Genomic DNA, 20,127 nt, shown 5'->3' with positions numbered 1-20,127 from the left:
AGAATTCCTAAAATATGCTTCTTTGTCGCGTTGGGCGTAGGAGTTTAGAAATACCTGAAGACTGTTTTCGTTCAATAGTAATTTTTTTTTTCTTTTAAAAACATAACTATTTATAATGCCCCCTAAATAATTTAATAATATATTACAGTGAAAGCAATGAAGATTTTGTAGGTTTTGAACCAAATTAAATAACAGTAAACCTTTTTTTGATTTACGGTACTTTCTTATTTTGATGTTTTGAGTATATATTGTGTTTAGAACAATATATACTAATTTTTAAAGTATCAAATTGAATTTTTGTTTAATAAAAATCTTTCAAATGTGACTATAGCTTTTTTCCCCAAAAACTTTGTCTTCAAAATAAGGGTGCGTCTTATATTCCAAAAATATGGTAATTAATAATAAAAAATTCAAGCTTTTTTCTTTTGATATTGAAGCAGTGAAATGCTTTGATACAAACCAATATAAAAAGGAATATCTGTACTAATTCTACTCAATCTATATCCTTTTTTTTCTGAGTGAATTAAACTATAATTGTATTTTACCTTGATCCATCTGTTGTTCTACAGTGTTTCTTTCCAGGAAAGTAATCTGTACTATCAGGGGTTCCTTCAGACTTTCTCTTCATATGCTACTCATATCACAAATAGACACAAAAATAAGTAATCAAACTTCTGATACAAAATTCCTATAGTTATACACCTATTTATTGCTAATTATGAGATAGCCTTACATATTAACTTGGAGACAAAGTATAACATTCCTTTACAACACATCAAGTCTTGTGGTGTGTGTGTCCAAACTGGCAAGTTACAATTCTTTATTGGGTAATGAACATAATATTCACAATAAAACTTGATTGGAGAATAATGTGATTGAAATTATTATCAGTCTTATTGCCATTTAAGGCAGGCCTCAACAAATATTTTCAGATTCAGGAGCCAGGTGTGCCTAACTTAACTTCATTACTGTTTGTACTGGAAAATGGGGGCTAGGTATATTTATTTATTTTCACAGCAACAAATGCACGTTAACGATCACATGATATCAACAACCACTTCATAATATTGCCTTAACTAACTGCTTTTGGTCCCATATGAATCTAAACAAATGAACTGATTGGTTAAATTGAAAGAAAGACGAAAAACAAAATGGTGAGAAATTAATAATGAGTTGTGCAACCATAGAATTTCATTCGTAAAAAAACATAAAGAAGTGCTGATTCCACCATTAAACCTTTCACAACGGGAGCCCCTTTAAATGCTTTTCTGCACAAGTCACTGTTTACATTCAAAATTTAATTAATTAAACCCCTTTAATAGCAATGTATGTAAATGAATTTAATAATATAATGTGTGTGATGATTCGAAGTTTTATTTTATCCAAGTTTTAAGTCCTTTATTTCAAAATAAACCTTTAAAAAAACTTCAAATTTCAGATGTATTGTCTTGTGACCAAAGAGCTATGAAAATTCTCTACTTTGCTACTGTATCTTCAATAATACAATGGCAGTAGAGGTACATCTAGACAAAGAGATGCTTAGATAACCTTTTGGCTCTTTCATTTCAAAGTTCTCTGAATGAATACAGTTGAAATAATAATTTTTTTCAACTCCTAACAGATACCAAGCCCACCTTCAACAGATTTGTTTGAGCTTTATAGCCTTCATGTAGACTGCTACATACACATGGGTATAACCATTAGAAAAAACTCATTTTACAGTATAATCTTGTAATGGTTATTTTGAAAATTGGCCCCAAATTGTCATCATGGAGTACATGAAATTGACTATAGTATGGTTGGCTGTTTGACTGACTATAGCACTTACAGTTTAAATTGTACTTAGGTCTTATTATTATATTTTAATTAATTATGTATTAGTTATGTTTTAAAATGCATAATTAAAAGGCTTAAACCTTTTTTAAATATACCTCATACTTTGCATCCATACTCAAGCTTTAAGATATTACATGCTGAATGCTGTCTTGTGTCAAGATGAATAATAAGTGGTAAAGGACAAGAATGGCAAATAGAACATTAAAAAGTAACTACACATGAAAAAGAAAATACTCAAAATTAAAAATATAAGCAAAACATCTTGAAAGATATTCTATAAAAAACCAAAATGTATGTATTTTTTTTTTTCCTGATTTTAATCATTTCATTTGATTGTACGTTTATGTTAATAGCTAGAGTTAGTCATATGGTAGAAAAAATAAAATATAAACCATTACTGTAAAAGAAAACTTTTGATATCCTTTTAGGAGGCTTTAGAGATTATGCAAATGCTATATGAAAACTATAAGATGAAGAAAAGTATTTTTATGCTTAAAATTTAAATCATCTTGCACTTGCTTTGTTAATAGTTTGAAGGCAAGTAAGTACAACAGAAAAATAACATTTTTAGTTAATCACTTAATTATAAAACCATCATTATTTGTGTACAAGATACTTATGATATTTAACAAATCTTACCAGTTTTTGAGAGGATACGTTAAGAAATGCTAGAGTTACCATATGTATTGTTGTACAAGTGAAATACACAACTTGATTTCTGCATGTTGCATGAGCCAAGCCACGAAAAGGTTAAAATCCTAGAAACAAAGTTCAATTTAGGACTCAGAGAATGCAGAAATTGTTCTGGGCTTCCAAGAGTCCAGAATTGTTCTAGATTCAAGTTCTATCAAGCACAGCCCTACACATGAATAAAATGGGAGAAAATACTAGGTGCCACAATGAAATGTTTAGAGGCCATGGAAATCTGGCACCTGGGATTTGTTGAGGGCTGATTTAAACCATCATTTTTTAAAGTAAATTACAAATTTTTAAGTCATGGTTGAAAATTTCACACAAATTTAATTCATGTTAACTTAATGAATATCACAAGTTCATGTTTTGATCATTGAGTTATATTAGGACTAAATCCACTAGTTTGTCACTGCCTATTGGCATGTTTATTCACTCATTGAAAAATATAACAGCAGGGTCCCAGAAGCCAATGACACCCCAAAATGCTGCTGGTCCTGTAAAAAGTCTCTCTGAGGTAGCCCACATGGCCCCTTAAATCAAAAGAGCCATTAAAAGTTTGACTCCACATAAACTAATTTGAGCATTTCTTAACTGAGCAGAATGTGTGACAAACCATGAATAGTCCTTCTCAAATTTACAAACATTCATCAGTCATGTACAATCCACAAGATGTGTGTTACCTGCACTGTTGTACAATGTATACAGCATGTGTAGCCTATAATGCCTAACAAGCAGAGTGTACATGTGTGTCTGTTGTGTGTATTTGTATGTATTATGTATACAGATCAAGTAAAAAGACAAAGAGGTTTGATGACGAGGAACCCACTTTGAGACTAATAATGGTTGGAGACGGCTTGAATGGGTTATGAAGAAAAACTTTAATATAAGTTTAACATAACAGCAAATGTACAACGTTTCGACAAGGTTAAGTTTTTCTTCATTATCCTTTTAAGCCGTCTCCAACCATTATTAGACAAAGAGGTTGTATAATGCTGGGCTTAACACTGACTCTTGGAAGACATTGGCTTTGAACAAAAAGGGCCTGGAGACTGCACTGTTGATCTTAATTTTAGCTGTTTTTTTTTGGTAAGAAAGCTGGATATCCAGTGTACAATAGGGGTGGGTACATGACTATCAATTAGCTTATAGCAAAGTTCATTGTGCAATACCAAATCAAAGGCTTTTTGGACATCTAGAAAGGTAGCTACAATTGCATGCTTTCTGCTGAAACTGCGATATATGGTTTTGGTATGGCTACCAAAACCTGATCTGAGGCCCAACAAAAATCTCTTCTTTAAGTGTTGCTTCTGAAAGAGCTGGTAATTGCCCACATAGATACTTGAAACAGTTGCCATCTTTGTATAAGGCCTTTACAAACTGCTTCATCAAGCCCAGTTTTATGTGAAATGGAGGTAATAGGACTTTCTTTGTGTCAAACAAACTTTCACATTTTATGTTTTTTTTTATCCTGGTATCAGGTTGACTATGCATGGCCACTGCTTCTTTATCCAGTGCTGATTTTGTGTCCGCTAGCTCAACAATATACAAAGACTTTTAACTATACAACGTAGCCAAACCTGTTTTGTATTTGACCTTATTAAGAAGTTTGTATGTTTCCTTCAAGTGAACCGAATGAGCAATAGTTACAGATGCATATATGTTACCATTGTGTATGTTTCCTTCAAGTGAACAGAATGAGCAATAGTAACAGATGCATATATGTTACCATTGTGAAGGAGAACACCCTTTAGAATTCTTTTGGAGAAATCAATGAACAATTGCTACTCACTTGGTTTATAGACTGTAGCTCCTAGCATTGGTATTATTCAGCAATGTTGTTGCAATAAACCAGTGAACCTTCTTGTGAAAAGAATGGTATAAACTTTTTCTAGATTTCTGTACCAGTAAAATGATGCCCTGGATAAAGTAAGTTCTTAGTCCAAAGTCTAGACCCCAAATTCTCTGAAGAATCCATTGGAAGGCCCAAATCTCTTACCAAATCATTAAGTTCACCTTGTGTGAAAAGTTGTGGTTCACCATACATTTCAGGCTGAAAACAATCCCTATCATTTCTACTGACACGAGAATAAGATGAAACTGTAATACTAGTCTCCGGTGTAGTAGGTACAGGTACATCAGGTCCTTGAGCAATAGGTCTTATAGCAGAATGAAGGATCGGATAAACAATTCCCTTTTTATTTAGTGTGTTGTAGCATTGCAAGTTACACGAGTAAAAACAGCAGTCATCTTCATGGTTTCTAGGCTCATGCCAGACCATTGGAATTCCAAAAGGCAAAGACTTTTTCTTACCTTTAGTCCATTGTCTTAACTCTTCGACACAAATGGTGCAAACTTTGTGTGGAGCCCATAATTTGTCTTAGTCCCCAAGTTTTATTCCAAAATAAGCATAATATGCTTTTTTGACAATTTCTGTAATGTTTTGCCATTGTTTCTTTATAACATATTTATCACAAATATAACAGAATATGTTTGGGTCATTTACACAACCTCTTGTTCCCATAGTGATGAATAAATAATACTAAAAAGAATAAATAATATCATGAAGCCTGTTAACACTTTATATAATACTAGTAGTGTGTTTCTGATGGGTTCTAGAATGATCGATAAGACTCTCACGTCATGATTGGCCTAGAGAAATATATAGCTAGTCGTTGTCAACATTTTAAGCATAACAAAATGTGACCTGATTTCAATGAAAAAGTACATATGACGTTCTGTGAAAAACCTGCACGTGATGGAGAAAAATAGATATTTTCAGATTCAGCGTACAGGAATTACTGTAGAACATGAAAAATTTCAAGACAATAAAAACCATCGCAGGCCTGTGTAATTGGATTAGTATGTTTGCTAGTCATTTTGTGTGTAAAAATTTAACATTTGAATTATGCAGTTATTAAAAAAATAAATTGCATGATGGGAAAAAAATAACTTTAGAATCCAGAGATTAAATCTAATATTTCCAGTGAGAGTATTGGTCTTTCAGTGATGAAAAATTCTGATGCTTTTCAGGTATTTTTGGCCTGTGGTGATAGTAATTTTTTTGGTTCATATTTTAAGAGGCATGTTTTCATTACAAAAATTTAAAACTCCAAAATATTGGAATTTCCATAAATTCTGCACTATGGCCAAATTTGAGTTACATTAATTCTATGACTATGACCTACTTACATTGTAAGTAGGTATGCAACTCTCCTGAAAGTTCTTTACAAAAATTAAAGTAGTGGATGAAATTATTTTAAATTTGAGATGAAAAATCCTATTTGTATGTAGTTTTTGAAAAATAAGATATTTCTTATTTTTTTTCTAAAGCAATGTTTTTCTCACGCCTTTTTCTCGATTTGATGTTGCCTATACAACATGCAAAGTAATTTTCATTTTAAGATTAAAAATACTTATATGCATCAGAAAATTTACAAACTTCACATGCAAAATACTTATTATGTCCAGATAGTTATCAAATGTTTCTTAAGAAATAACTTTAAATTTTATCTGTTATTTTCACTAACGAATATCTATACAGGTTCAGTTGATATTTTACCAATCTCGTAACCACCATACAAAATTATGAAATAAATATAAATTATGCCTAGAATGACTACAAATTATAAGACAAAAGCATAAATGTTTAGACTAAAAAGCTTAAATCTCAACATTATACATTTATATATATATTTATTGTATTGGCCTTTCAGCTGTGCCAGGCTAACAATACACAAGTTACAATTGATGTGGCGCATGTGCACTCGTGTTACTGTATCCAATAATATAAAACTGACCTTTAGTCTTTGCAAAGTGACCTGTCTTGGCTGTGTTTTAGTGGACTAGCATTTTGTAGAATACAGTCACATTTCAATTATTATACATTACATATTTATTTAGATTATTATTATTTTGATTAACAAAGGACACTAATTTAAGTTTAACTAATCAGCACCTAAGCCATTTTAGAGCTGTTTGCATGTTTCCATATGTTGCTAATTTGAGGATTTTGCTTACTACAAATTAAAATTTATGAATGACTAATTAATAGCTGTTTCAGAATATGAAAGAGCTGATAGTTATAAAGTTAGTGGTAATGTAAATAGTATGATTTTTCCATTAATACAAAAGTGTTTGACATTTTATTGACAAATATGTGTGAGCTAGATGGTAATGGCTTATACGAGTTCAAGAATAGATTGCACCAGGCCTTGACAAATATTTTCAGATCTAGCAATCAATTATAAACAAGATTACGACACTTATGATATATTTTCAGATCTAGAAGCAAGTCCAAAAACTTAGGAGCCAAGTTCAATAGAGAAAAGTTATGGAATATATTTTGAGTCTGTTGTGTGGTTATGGTACAAGACATACAGTTTTACACTAAAGAACAAAGGGTTCATTATGATACTTTACTATATAACATATATTAAAATTAACTTGAATATGTGCAATTATTCAAATTGTAGACTAAATATTTATAAGTTAGGGGGATTCTTGCAAGGAATGAAAGTAAAATAAAAGTAATCACAGTAATATCGATAGGCCAAGCAGGTTGTTTCAGAATAGGTCTAATCTATTCATCACTACAACACTGTACAATGATAAGCAAAAGCCTTTTGGTGTGCCTAACCTAAACTTCCCCATTGTTTGTACTGGAAAATGGGAGCTATATTTATTTATTTTCACAGCAACAAGTGCATGTTAATGATCACATGATATCAAATAAAGAACCATTTGATACTATTGCTTGAACTAACTGCTTTTGGTCCTGTCCGAGTCTAAAAAGAAGAAAAACAAAATGGTGTGAAATTAGTAATGAGTTGTGCAACTGTAGCATTTCATTCCTGAAAATACAAAAAGTGTTGAATACACCATTAAAATACTAGAAACAAAGTTTGATTTCAGACTCAAAAAAATGTAAAAATGGTTCCAAAAGTCCAGAAGTGTTCTAGAATAGAGTTTTATTGAGCTCATCCATATGCACAAATAAAATGGGAGAAAATACTAGGCACCATGATGAAATTTTTAGTTACCATGGCAATCTGGTGCCTGGGATTCATTGAGGTCTAGATTACACTGACAGTGATGTATAGATTTTCTTTCATTATTTATTTTGATTAAAAAAGGACACTACTTTAAATGTGAACAAAAAGTTATTGTTATACCATGCTTTGTACAGAAATTAAAGATCATATATGAAATAAAAATCATTTAAGTAGTCTGAAAAAAAAAATGAAAAGGTTTTTTTTTTCATGAAATATGAGTTCACAACAAAATAAATTGAGATATGTTGATATCTTTAGTTTCCTTTCAATTTACATAACATACAATGTTTAATTCAATGATTTTTCTGATAACCTCCCAGCGGTTGATCCAGAAATTTAAGAATAGGGGTAGTCCACATACTACTATCAAGATTGCCTCACAGGCATATTAAAATCAACAAGTATTTTTCCACCATTTCTATTATATTTGAAATTGGAACATTTGTGTGCAATTTGAACCATCAGATGAAACCAAAGACAGGAATTGAAATATTGGAATTCTGGTGAAGGGGGCAGATCCTCTGTGGATCTGCTCAAGCCTCACTATAGAGTACACTTTATAATGAGCTATAGGACTAGCCTCTAAAAATGCATGTTTTAGGGGCCTGGCTGGATCCCTGAAAAAAAAAAGTTCAGCATGAGCCTTGAACAGCACAAGTTTCCACTCACTAAAGATGTGAAAAATTTTGAAAATGAAATGAAAAGGAAAAACACCTTTGCATCAACAAGACTATGCACGCACAATATATGAGCTTCAAAAAACTGCATTAGGCAGGAACTTTTGAAGAGAGCTGTTTGTCAACACTTTTATCATTTGTTTGTTCTGTACATTTGCTCAAAGTTGCACAAAGGTTATATGCACTAGCTTTCCTTAACAGGCTTATAACACATCCACAGCTCAAAAATGCAGATTGCAATATTTGTCAACAGGAAGTAAACCATGAACCTACATATTCATGGTCCAGCATGATAAATACTAAGTCACATCCTGTCTAGGAGTAAAAGAAAAGTTTGATGATTGTTCTCTGCTATCGGATACTCTCATTTGTTCCCAATCTCTGCCATATGGATCTACAAGATACAGTTTTCCAGACTTCTACAAACAACATTTTTTGGTATTGTACCTTCAGCTCATAAAAAGAAATAAAAAAGATGCAATGTAAATATAAATCCTCAACTATGGCTATTAGATTTCATTTCAACAAGATTTTCATTGATTGCAACACCATGTCAAATTAGCATCTTTTCTACTATTATATCACATCAATTCTAGAAAAATGAGCTTGTGCAAGTGTGTCTTCAGTGCTGGCACTTTAACTTTTACACACCTTTTAAAAGTAATTTCTCAAAATATTAAACACACTAAAGTCTTACTGCTATGTAAAAACTCTGAAATCAAAATTTGTATACTGATATGATTAAGGTGGAAAGGGTAAAAAACTACGTAAAAGACACAAAATGCTCTCAACTTACCAAAATCAATTTAAATTATGAAAGATGGTTGGAAATAGCAATGAAAGAGATTACATATGTAGACCCTTTAAAAATCTTTCTAGTTCAGTTATGATTTTAACCATTAATTGTTCATTGCTTCAACTACTATTTACCATTTCCTATAAAATAAATTCCAATATTTACCTCAAAAAATTTAATGTTCTCCACATACACACAGAAATTATCATATCCCATAAGCTAGTAATAAACTAAATAAGAAAATTAACATATATGAAAATAGCACTGTGAATTAGATCTGGGTATTAGTAGTATTTACTATTGGTAAATCAATCAATTAAGTGAGAAAGAGAAAAAGAAAACAGGGGGTTTTAAACACAAGAAGGAAACTTGTATCAAAGTTTTTAACACCTGCACACAAGCTTTCTAATATACATTTGGTACAATTATGTACATTTAAGTCATTTATAAAATCAAGAACTAAGACTGATTTTGAGCACAATTTTAGATTTACCACAAATAACTGGCTATTGAGTCTAAATACATAAATAAAGATAGACAAACTTGTAAATCTGTGAAAACTAGAAAAAAACATAATAAGAGAAAAATCTATTTTTAAACACGTCCACCTGACCAAGATAAAAAACAAACTTAATTAGACTAACTATGGCAAACTTAATGAACAATGAATGAGTCTACACATTAAACACTGTCATAGTTATGAAAACTTGGAAAAGCTACTCAGTTTTATTGAGGCTATAAACATACTATGTGTTCCACAGAGTAAGAGACAGAATATAATTAAGAAGGAAAATCACGAGATGTAAGCTGTGCTGCCACAGTCACTTTATTTTTATCATCTTATTTAAAGATTTGCTAAATTTTACTTAACACAAGAGTTTTATAAGAAATAATTTACAATCATCTTTCCATTTTATTTCATGGAATTCAACTTTTAATAAATGTTACACTTATAAATATTTTACCATTACCAGAGAACTACAGAACATAACATGTAACTATTTTCTGTTTAATACAATTTTAACAGGTATCTATACTGATGAATTAACACTTAGTTTTTCTAAGAGAAACAAAATTTTTACTTGAAAAATTATATGAAGTGCATATTCCACTAACAATTATAATATAAAAGAAACATTTTAATGGTTTCTGCTTACCACAGCTTTGTCAGACAAAGGAACACTGGTGATATCTTCTGTTCTGCTAGAAAGGGTTTTCACTGTTTCTTCTGTCATTAACGTATCTTGAAGGCTGTCCTCAAATCCTTCATAAAATTCATCCTGATCATCACCAAAGTCATCCTCACTTGCTGAAGAATTCAAGTCATCATCTGACAAAAGATTGTCTTCATCCTCTTTATTCTTTATATGCTCCATGGAAGAGCAGGAAGCACCACACAGTTTATCAGCTGTACAAACTTTGGTCACTTCAACTGTACATGACTGAGCAAGGCAGAGTACAGAATTAGTACTTTTGTTATTCAACACACTGCCTGATGGCTGAGGCTCATCTGCAGAATTATTATCTTCACATTGTCTGAGAAATAAGAAAACATTACGGTATAAATATTTTGGTATAGTATAAGTTACTGTAAAATATTTCTTGATATGTTTTAATCAATTCAGAATTGTCTATAAAATGTATTCACAATATGTACATTTTTCTAGAAGGCAAACTTTTTCAGGTTTAATCAGTAGTATTCCTAAGATTTATGGTGTTAAAATTAATCCAAAGATAATACATGTACCAGATTGCTACACTCCATTTTTTATGTTTTGTAAGGTCTTAATGTACTCCTCATATCTTCTAGTGCTATAAAAATTTAGAATTTATGGGGTGCCAGAATGGGATAGAATAAATAACGAATTAATACTCCAATTTTTTTTCACTGTGATATACATTGTTCATTACTTAAGCACATGAAGATTCAACAAACAAATTCTTTATCACACAAAAGAGCTCATTTCTAAAAGTTGGCTGACCCTTAGTGGTATTTTCAGACATCACTGAATTCCTCAAAAAGTGACAAAAATAGGTCCACTGAATAATAGGATATTTATCAAGATATTTACTGCAAAATACTTCTTTATCCTTCATCTAACTGAGTTTGTGAGAAATAGAGAGACTAAATACAAGTGTATAATCACAATAAATAATCTTTACTTAACCCTACAAATATGAGCTGGGTGGAATCCACCCAGCTTGTAGTACTTTTACTATAATTTTTGATAATGTGATAATGTACGTGAATCTTTACAACATTTTGCAGATTATTAGTAAACATTACAAAACTTTCATACACAAAATATCAGGTTTTAAAATTAAGTATTATGGTATCTTTATTAAAGATCTGCTCGTGAATTTTTTCTTTGATGACATGCCTTCTGACCCCTAGCTACCCGGGGTTTAAATGCAGTGAAAAAATATACTTTACTTGTTACAATAGGTAGTCATCTTTACTGAAGAGTTAGGTCTGAAATTGTTATAACATGTTCATATTAGAATATAAGCAAGACTAATTCTACTGATATCCTGTTCAAGACTGAATAAATCTCACTTTACTCAATTAACATGTTAATGAAATAAATACCCAGAATGACTAGTATTACCATGTGACTGGTGATTCCCAATAAAACATAAGAAGTCATTACCTCAAGAGATCACCTGACTGCCTGTAGAAAAAATAATTTCTAACTTCCCATATTACCAGTGACCTTGCAGCTATTTATTTTAAGGAGTGACAAAAGGTTCTACTTGAGGTGAATGACATAGAACAATAGATAGCTATAGCAAAAGGAATTTAATGACCTGTTGATTCAACATGTCAATGTAAAATACATACCTACACAAATAATAAATTCTGAAAAATTCCAAAATAATATAGAGGTAAAAAAAACATGGTATGTTTATATACCACAATTCTCCTTTCCCCTTTACTACAAGTTTCTCCTCAAGCTGACATTAATCTAACTTTAAAGCCAATAATACTTATAAAACACCTGTTGATCAAGGAGCAGCATAACTTTCTCTCACCCCTGTAAAAACATTGACATGTGACACAGACAGCACAACCACAAAGAAATTCAGCATTTACATAAAGATACCCTTTAACAAAGACTGATTATGAATGAAGCATGTTAAGAATAAGATAAAGAAACTTGCTACATAATAATGAAAAAAAAAGTTTAACAGACTGACTAACATTGTTAATCATTATATAACAATATCCTTCAACATAGATAATATAGCAGCCTTGAAATACAAAACATTTTGATTAGAATACTATCTACTAAAGCACATCAATAAAAAATACCAACATAACCCTTTAACATAAAAAAAATAAGCAATAATTATGTCACAATAAAGAAAATATTATTACTGACATCAATGTTACATATAATTTAATCAAAAACAAAAAGGTGTGGCCAAAAAAGGATTGAGCTTGTGACTTAAAGGAATGAAACAAACTGGTAGCTACACTTATAGCATTGATAAGAATTTTGCAGCGAATATTCAGTCACTAGTTAGCCAGGCCATGTTTTTTGTTCAACTTGGGGCACGATGGTGGGTAAAACAAAATACAAGGCCTAGCTAACTAATGAATGAATATTTGCTGTGAATTTCATATCAATGCTATAAGTGTAGTTACCAGTTTGGATACATCTTTTCTCCACATGTAAGGTGTTTTTGATTAGATACCATGACTTTTTGTAAATATATACACCAAAAAAACCTCAGCAAGTAAGAAAGTGACACCCAATAGTAACCAACATTAATTTTAGAATCACAACCCTATTATTTGGAAAAGTCTTATACTTTACAGAATCGACCAGATTCTTTAAAATATATAGTGGTAGTTTTCCTCTCTAAAACAGTATTAATAACTTTCTTTATAGTAAAGCCATGGAATCTAGATTAACAGTTTCTTGTCATGCAATAGGTACAGCCTTATCAAGCATCATTGTTTATGCTAATTGCTTAAGGTAATATTACATAATGCTGAATGCTCTTTAATTAGGAGAATTTCATAAAATTTAGAAAACTTGTGCTGAAAAGTTGGCAATGAATAATAACTGTCCACCTGCATGATTCTTTTGAGAACTTGAGCTAGAAAATGCTAATCTAACCTACTTGGCCTAACCATTACTTATGTATCTGCACGTGCTTTCACCCTATAGTTTTGCTGCTCTAAATCAACTGTCTTTAATCTGAATGACAAAAAACTAAGAATTGCCCACTTTTACTCTTAGGTGAAGTTGTAGTAAAATTTTAGACTAATAACTCATGTGACTTTTTGTGTAGGCACGCACAAAAATGTTGGTCAAAATTGATCATTTTTGGTTGAATAATTTTGCACATGTGGCTTATATTTAGACCAAATTTGACACCTAATTGTAAGTTACAAAGATCTATCAGTGTACCAAATTTGAAAAAATACATAACAGTTAAGTATGTTTTTCTATCTAATAAAGTTCCATACTTTTGGTGCAAAGAAAAAAAAAAGGAAGAAATTCAATCAAAATTGGAAATTATACATCTTTTGTATTTCTTAATGGATTGCCTTGAAATTTGGTACATGAAGTATGGGTCCAGCATATCACATCCACTGAACATGTGTGGTAGTTTGGATTACCACACTTTGAGCTGCAGAAAGTGGAAAATTGCTAAATTATCACTCTTGTTAATAACACACAGTGTGTCCTGCAGGTTGTTTTGGCCACACAACACACTACTGTGTGTCTTGATAAAACAGACCCTTTAAAAACTAAAAAATACTAAATCAAAGAAATAAGTTCACAAACACAAAACAATCCCCTTAACAAAGTAAAAATTACTACCATCTAATAGTTCTACATTAGAAAAACCCTTTATCAGGTAATGATTCTATAATAATAACCTTGAACAATGTAGTAGTATGTGATAAATGCAAGATCCTCAAACAATGATAACTAATTTTAGTCATCTTACAGGAAAACAAAATCAAATAAATTAAACATAAAACTAAAAACCATTAAATTCAGACACACTAAGATTGTAAAAAACAAACAAAGAAATAAAAAATTAAGTTATGTACAACAACTTGTTACATGTACGTATGGAAAAAGGAATAATATGAAGACCATCCTTGCAAAGCAAAAATCAACCACTTACACAGTATACAAATATTTACAATAAAAAGATGAACTATAGAAAAATGAATTAAATAATGACAAAACCCACAAGAGAAAAATAAAGGGGGAAAAATGCAGTAGTACATGTATTCATAAAAGAAACCCTTTAACATAGAAAAAACAACACATTATTAAAAAGCTCTTCAACGATGATGATTGCACAAATTTTACAATAAAGAAGCCTATATACATTATTTTACAATCCAACTTAGTGAAATCTGATTTGTAAGCTCTCACCTTATTTTATTTTAGCCTTATCAGGAGAGCTTCCAGGTCAGTCATGGATTTTCTAATGGCAGTGGTGGTTTGTCATATGAACTCCTTGGCTCTTGCCAAGGCTTTCTGAGTCTAGCCAAATTTGCTCAGAATCACAGGATCTTTTCCTACAGTCATGATGGGACCTCTGGACATCTTCAAGCTAGCCCTTTTTTCTCTGATTATTCTTTCATAAATGGGGATTTGGTGCCTGTAAACCCCAGGAAAACTTTAGCTCTAGAAAGGTCTTTTTAGGTTTTGGCAGGTAGTGATACTGCCAGACGTGTTTACACATTTGATTACTGTGACATCTTGCTGTGGTGCATCATCCATTGGGGACCCTTACCAGTTGAAACTGTTACCCTGTTGGTGATTCTGGTGTCTCCTCATTTACCATTACAGGAAATGTCTGTGGAGTCGTGATATGAAATTTAGTTTCTTTTGAGGCTAGACTCAACTGGAGTAGCAGGCAGTGATGGTATCTGATCTGCAACAGCATAGTTCATGGTTGATTTCCTACTTAATTACATTTAGTGACAGCCACTTTGGGTTGCTCCGCACCTGGACATTTAAGAACCAGCCTAACAAAGGATTTAGCAATATCTCTAGTGTTCAATGTGAACAGCCAGATAATTACTTTTAGTTCTTATGTCCTCAACCTCTGGGCCTGGGTGATATAAAACAGTGCCCTTGTCCTTCTCTAACTCGTGAGTCTCTTCCTTTGATTCCTGGTCGAGCCAGAGCACAAGAAATTTGTTGGAAACATACAGATGCAGTTGGTCAGTGTGTGTTATGCACTTTCACCTGCCTCTCAACTGCTATAACTTGTACATTAATGGATCAACTTGTCAGAGCACAAAGAAATATCCTTTCCAACTAGAACAAGTTGCATCCATGCCACTGGCATATACCAAAGCCACATCCAGACCTCACAGTGGTGTATCCTTTCCTTTACTGTTTATTACAGCACCTTTTCTGTTGTATGGAAGCCTTTCCTAGATATTGTCTTGCAACCTCTTGCACATCAACTCTATATATTTTTTTCAAACATTGTGAGATGTCTGGTCTAGGGGAAGGATCACAAGTTACATCTACAAGGAGAAGGACTTCATGTCAAAACATAAGCATGTTCAGCAAACAGTATGTTAATCTCTGCTAAGTTATTCTTTATTCTCTCATGAGATATAGTAAGTTTTATCCCAGTCAATTCAATTAAGATTAACAAACTTGGCAAGCATATGATTTAAAGTCTATATTACCCATTCTGCTAAAGCATCAGACTGTGGTGATAAGGTGAAAGGTGTGTTTACACAAAATACAACATTTTACACAACTCAAAGAACAGTTGGCTGTTAAAGCTAGTTCCTTGATCCATATGGATCTTATTCGGTTTGCCAAACTGTGCTATCTAGTGCACTGCAAAGACATCAACTATGGACTGTGCCAATGTGTTGAACAATGGATAGCTCTTGGCCCACATTGTAAAACAGTTAAAATACATGAGTATTTGAGCCAGTGATATTCTCTGTAAAAGCAAACCAACAACTCTCTGCAGAAGTTTATTCTATTTTGGTGACTTTTTCTCTGGGTGGCACACAATCTAGTGTTGAACCATCACTAAACTGGAGAATCTTTAGCATTACAGCTCTGGAGAACACTAACTGCTGTACAGGCTGAGAATCATGGCTTAGCATTTGATAGCACCCATACAGCAAACCTTCATTCAGTTGTAATTGTTCATATAAATGCCACAGGTTATATGTAAGCATGCTACATATTTCAATCTGAACAGATTCAGCTCCATCTTGCTGCACAGCAAAGAGTGTCCATGCTAGATCTATGTCCTTTATCTGCTCTTACTGGAGCTCCTGAATGTTAATTTTGGTATCCATATACTAATGAAATCACCTACTGTGTGACTTGGCATTGTCACAACAACAATGGTTTTGATTCCCACACAGTGTCCAGCATCAGGAAACTTTAATAAGTGGATATGGTCTTACCATAAGCAAGATAATCTGCCAGTATTTCCATGTTGTAGGCGTGAACAATGATGAATGACTAAATCGTACTCTTGCAATGCTATTAATTTGAGGGCAATCATCCCTTTTAGATTTTTCAAGTTTATCAGCCATTTCATTGACACATGGCCCACTCTAGTAGTGAACTTTATACCACATAAGTAGTGTTAATAGTATGTCATGAAGAGTACAACTGCCAGCAGTTTTTTTTTAGTTGTACTATATCTGCATTTAGGATCCATAAACATGTAACTAGTGTATGAGATTAAACATTCTACTCCATCCTATTACTAAGATAATAGTGTTCCAATTCCATTATCTCTGTCATTGGTATCTAACAAGAATTTACAGTCTTTTCAAGGATATGTCAGTACTGGAGCTTCCGCTAAAGCATGCTTCAGAGACTGGAATGTTTGCTCAAACTCTTCACTTTATCTGAAGCATAACTTTATTTTACTGAGAGTAATGGTGTGGCAATGTTGGAGAAGGTAGTCACAAATTGCAGATACTATAATGTAAAAACTAAAGAGACTACAGAATTCTCCATTTGGTTGTGAGTTGAGGCCAGTCTCTCACCAATGCTTTTCTTAGCAGGATCTGTGGAGACTATTCCTACCCCCAAGATGACAGAGAAAAATTCTATTTCCATAAGTATGAGCAGTGTTTCCTGGTTTTAGTTTCAAGGGAGACTTTTTTATCTGCTGAAATGCCATTTTCAGGTAATAAGCATCAAAATCAAACATGCAACCAAACACTAAAACTTCATAAACATAGACAAGGCATTTTCCCCATAGTATCCCTTTCAGTCTTTCAGTGCATGCTATCTATTGTGCTAAAAGCAGATTTAGATCTGCTCTCATCATCCAATTTGACTTGCCAATATCTAGACACCGGATATGAAGTACTGAATCAATGTTAACCTTCAAATGCATCTATTCATCTGTTTGTGGCAAGGGAAAGGAACTGTTGCGAGTTATCACATTCACCCATCAAAAATAAATACTGAATCTGAGTGAACAGGGATGCCTGTGCAGTAATTGTTTAATCAGACATGTGTTAACATTATGTAATTGGTGTTGAGTCATTGTTGTCCAACCCAATCAACTATATTGTACTATGTTTGTACATTAGCATGTTCAACCAACAGGTCACCGAGTTGCTATCACTGCACTGGGTCAAGATTATTTGCTCAATTCTCAAACAATGATTTAAGATCTGCTGGCAGCTGTGTACTCATTCCTGGATATAATACCAGTGCTATAGCTAGCCTTGGATACCTCCACTTTCAGTTCTGACAACCATTTCAGTGAAAAGCTGTACAACAGATTGCTTATAATTAAAAAATAGCATTAGGACTTCATCTTTTATAAGACAGATAAGTGCTTAGGACCTAGGCTAACACTACATGATTTTTGGTTAGTAAGTAGTTCATTTTATGTATGGGTTCTATAACCATTTTACATGGTACACACTCACTAGACTTTGTCTGCATTAAACCATGGAACACCACTTTTGTATATGGTGGTACAGTGATTTCCTCTTTGATATGCATTTGTTCAGTTCACTGATCCTGATAACTCTCCCATAGAGTTTCAGTTCACCAGTTGCACAGGAATAATTGACTGATATATTCATTCCAGGATTCCAATACCAGAACCAACACATTATAACTGCCTTCATATTGAGAGTGACGCAAACTAGTCATAGTTGGAGATTTATCTCTCCGTTCACCTCTAGTTTATTTCCATTTGCCAGAACAAAGTTGGTATTCATTGGTCAGAGTGGTGGTTTTATTTGGAGGGCTTGATATATTGCAAGATCTACCTGAGCACTGGTTGTTCCTGTACCTACCAGAAACTCAGTCTCTTGTCCTTGTGCCTTTACAGCTAAGTACTTAGCTCCACCAAGGCCTGGCAGAACCCGCCTGACCACTAAATCTTTCAGTGTAACTGACTTTTGCACTCCCCCAAGTCAGGTCTGGTCACTGGCTCCATTAGTTTTTCTGGAGCTGTAGCAGTGGCATTTACCACTTTTGTTGACTCTTTGGGACTTATCGAGCCACCAGCTGACACAATGCTTAACTTTCTGCAAGGCAAGGTATGAACAGTTCACTTTATCGTTTACCCAGTATTCCACATACAAATCAGAAGCTTTGCTCTGCCCTTCCAGAACTCAGTACAGGAGAAGGCATCATTGTCATTAGCTGTGGCACATATACTATGGGTGGACTGGGAAAGCCCTGCCTGTTCACTGGATACCAGTGTGGTTACGCTACTGTGCTGGAACATATGAATGGTTGGTTGTGTTCAACATGATCAAGATACTCAGATAGGACAGCCTGTCTATGATGAAGTGACTGCAGCTGCTGTTGCAAATATTTGGTTTCTTCTTCTCCTGCAAATAGTTAGAAGTTACTGCTTCATACTTTGTGATGTCAGAAACAACCTTTATTAGGGTGAGAAAATCTATTATAGCCAGGTGGTAACTCTTTGCTTCTTCAAAACATCCCTTGATGAACTTATCCACCAAGATGTCTTCTCAATCTATGCCACCCTGTGCAGATGGTGTCCTTCTTCCAAGCCTTGAATTAGGCTTGATGGATTACTAAATTTTACAATGAGTTTAACAGTTGGCACAGCTTAGCAATGAATTTCTCACAATTCCAAAGCTGTATCTCACTTAAGTGTTCAACAGAGTCCAGGGCTGGACCACTTAAGTTCAAGATCAGATTCTGTATATCCAGTTCTTAAGACTAGTCATTCCAGGAAAATTAGCTGCCTAAAATGTTTCCAGGTCTTTTTATTGCTGTATCTTTGAAGAAGTTGGGGGGGGGGGGTGTATTTTCTTTGATTCATTCACAAGAACCCATGGTTGTGGTATAAGCCTCTCCCATATAACCTTTAGGTCAACACCTGACTAAGATGCCACTGATATTGGGGTTCAGGGAAGTAGACAGACTTACAGACCCTGTCCCTTAGATAAGAAATTGGTCCCTGGTCCAGGGAGGAAGAATAACTGGTTGCTCTCTACATCTCACCCATCGGTTTTGCTCTACCCCAGGTTTTCTTGTGATCCATGGTGACCTTGGCAAGATATTGCCTGGCTTAGAAAGGGCCTACTGCCCAAAGGATTACTGTTCTCACCCTTATGTGCTGCAAATCTTACCTGACAGTGAGATAGCTTTTGTTGGCAGATGCCATATGCTAACTGCACCTACAGTGTTTCTTGACTACTTTCTCATAGTTTTGATCTGAGCTAGAAGAAGTACTCTGGTTGGTAAAGGCCTGAGAGTTCTATACAGACCATTTAATTCAACTCCATACTCACCAGGAGCCATACCACCAACAAAACTTTCGGTCATTTGTGCCTCTCTTGTACTGAAGTGAATCTTCAGGAGGAGGAGAACTCGTTCAATGTATGTGGGTACAACAGTAGTCAGCAACTTTTCTTTCTGAGCTGTTAGCTGAAATGTGAAAGTCGCAGACCTTTGCAGCATTGACAAATGTCCTATGTCCAGGAGAGGACTTCTCCCAAACTTGACAACTCTTTCAGAACACTGTCCTCCTTCAGTGACCAACTCTCCCTATTGTTCGTTAAGCCCTTCAAGCTGTAAAAAGTGCCATTTCC

The 20,127-nt window shown here is 33.5% G+C and overlaps 1 protein-coding gene across 2 annotated transcripts in view; it reads right to left on the bottom strand.

Annotated features, from left to right (window-relative positions):
* Positions 1 to 20,127, bottom strand: part of LOC106462425 (F-box/WD repeat-containing protein 7-like) — a 103,846-nt gene that overhangs the window by 35,576 nt on the left and 48,143 nt on the right. For both annotated transcript variants that reach the window (XM_022389696.1, XM_013922351.2), the window contains 2 exons: positions 10,211 to 10,589; positions 546 to 631 (listed from right to left, as the gene is read on the bottom strand). In XM_022389696.1, coding sequence (XP_022245404.1) covers positions 546 to 631; positions 10,211 to 10,589 — 465 coding nt within the window. The remainder of the gene's footprint in view (positions 1 to 545; positions 632 to 10,210; positions 10,590 to 20,127) is intronic.

The sequence above is a fragment of the Limulus polyphemus genome, unplaced genomic scaffold (assembly GCF_000517525.1).
Source record: "Limulus polyphemus unplaced genomic scaffold, Limulus_polyphemus-2.1.2 Scaffold1163, whole genome shotgun sequence".
In the NCBI taxonomy this organism is placed as follows: domain Eukaryota; kingdom Metazoa; phylum Arthropoda; class Merostomata; order Xiphosura; family Limulidae; genus Limulus; species Limulus polyphemus.
This window is presented reverse-complemented; position numbering and strand designations above follow the sequence as displayed.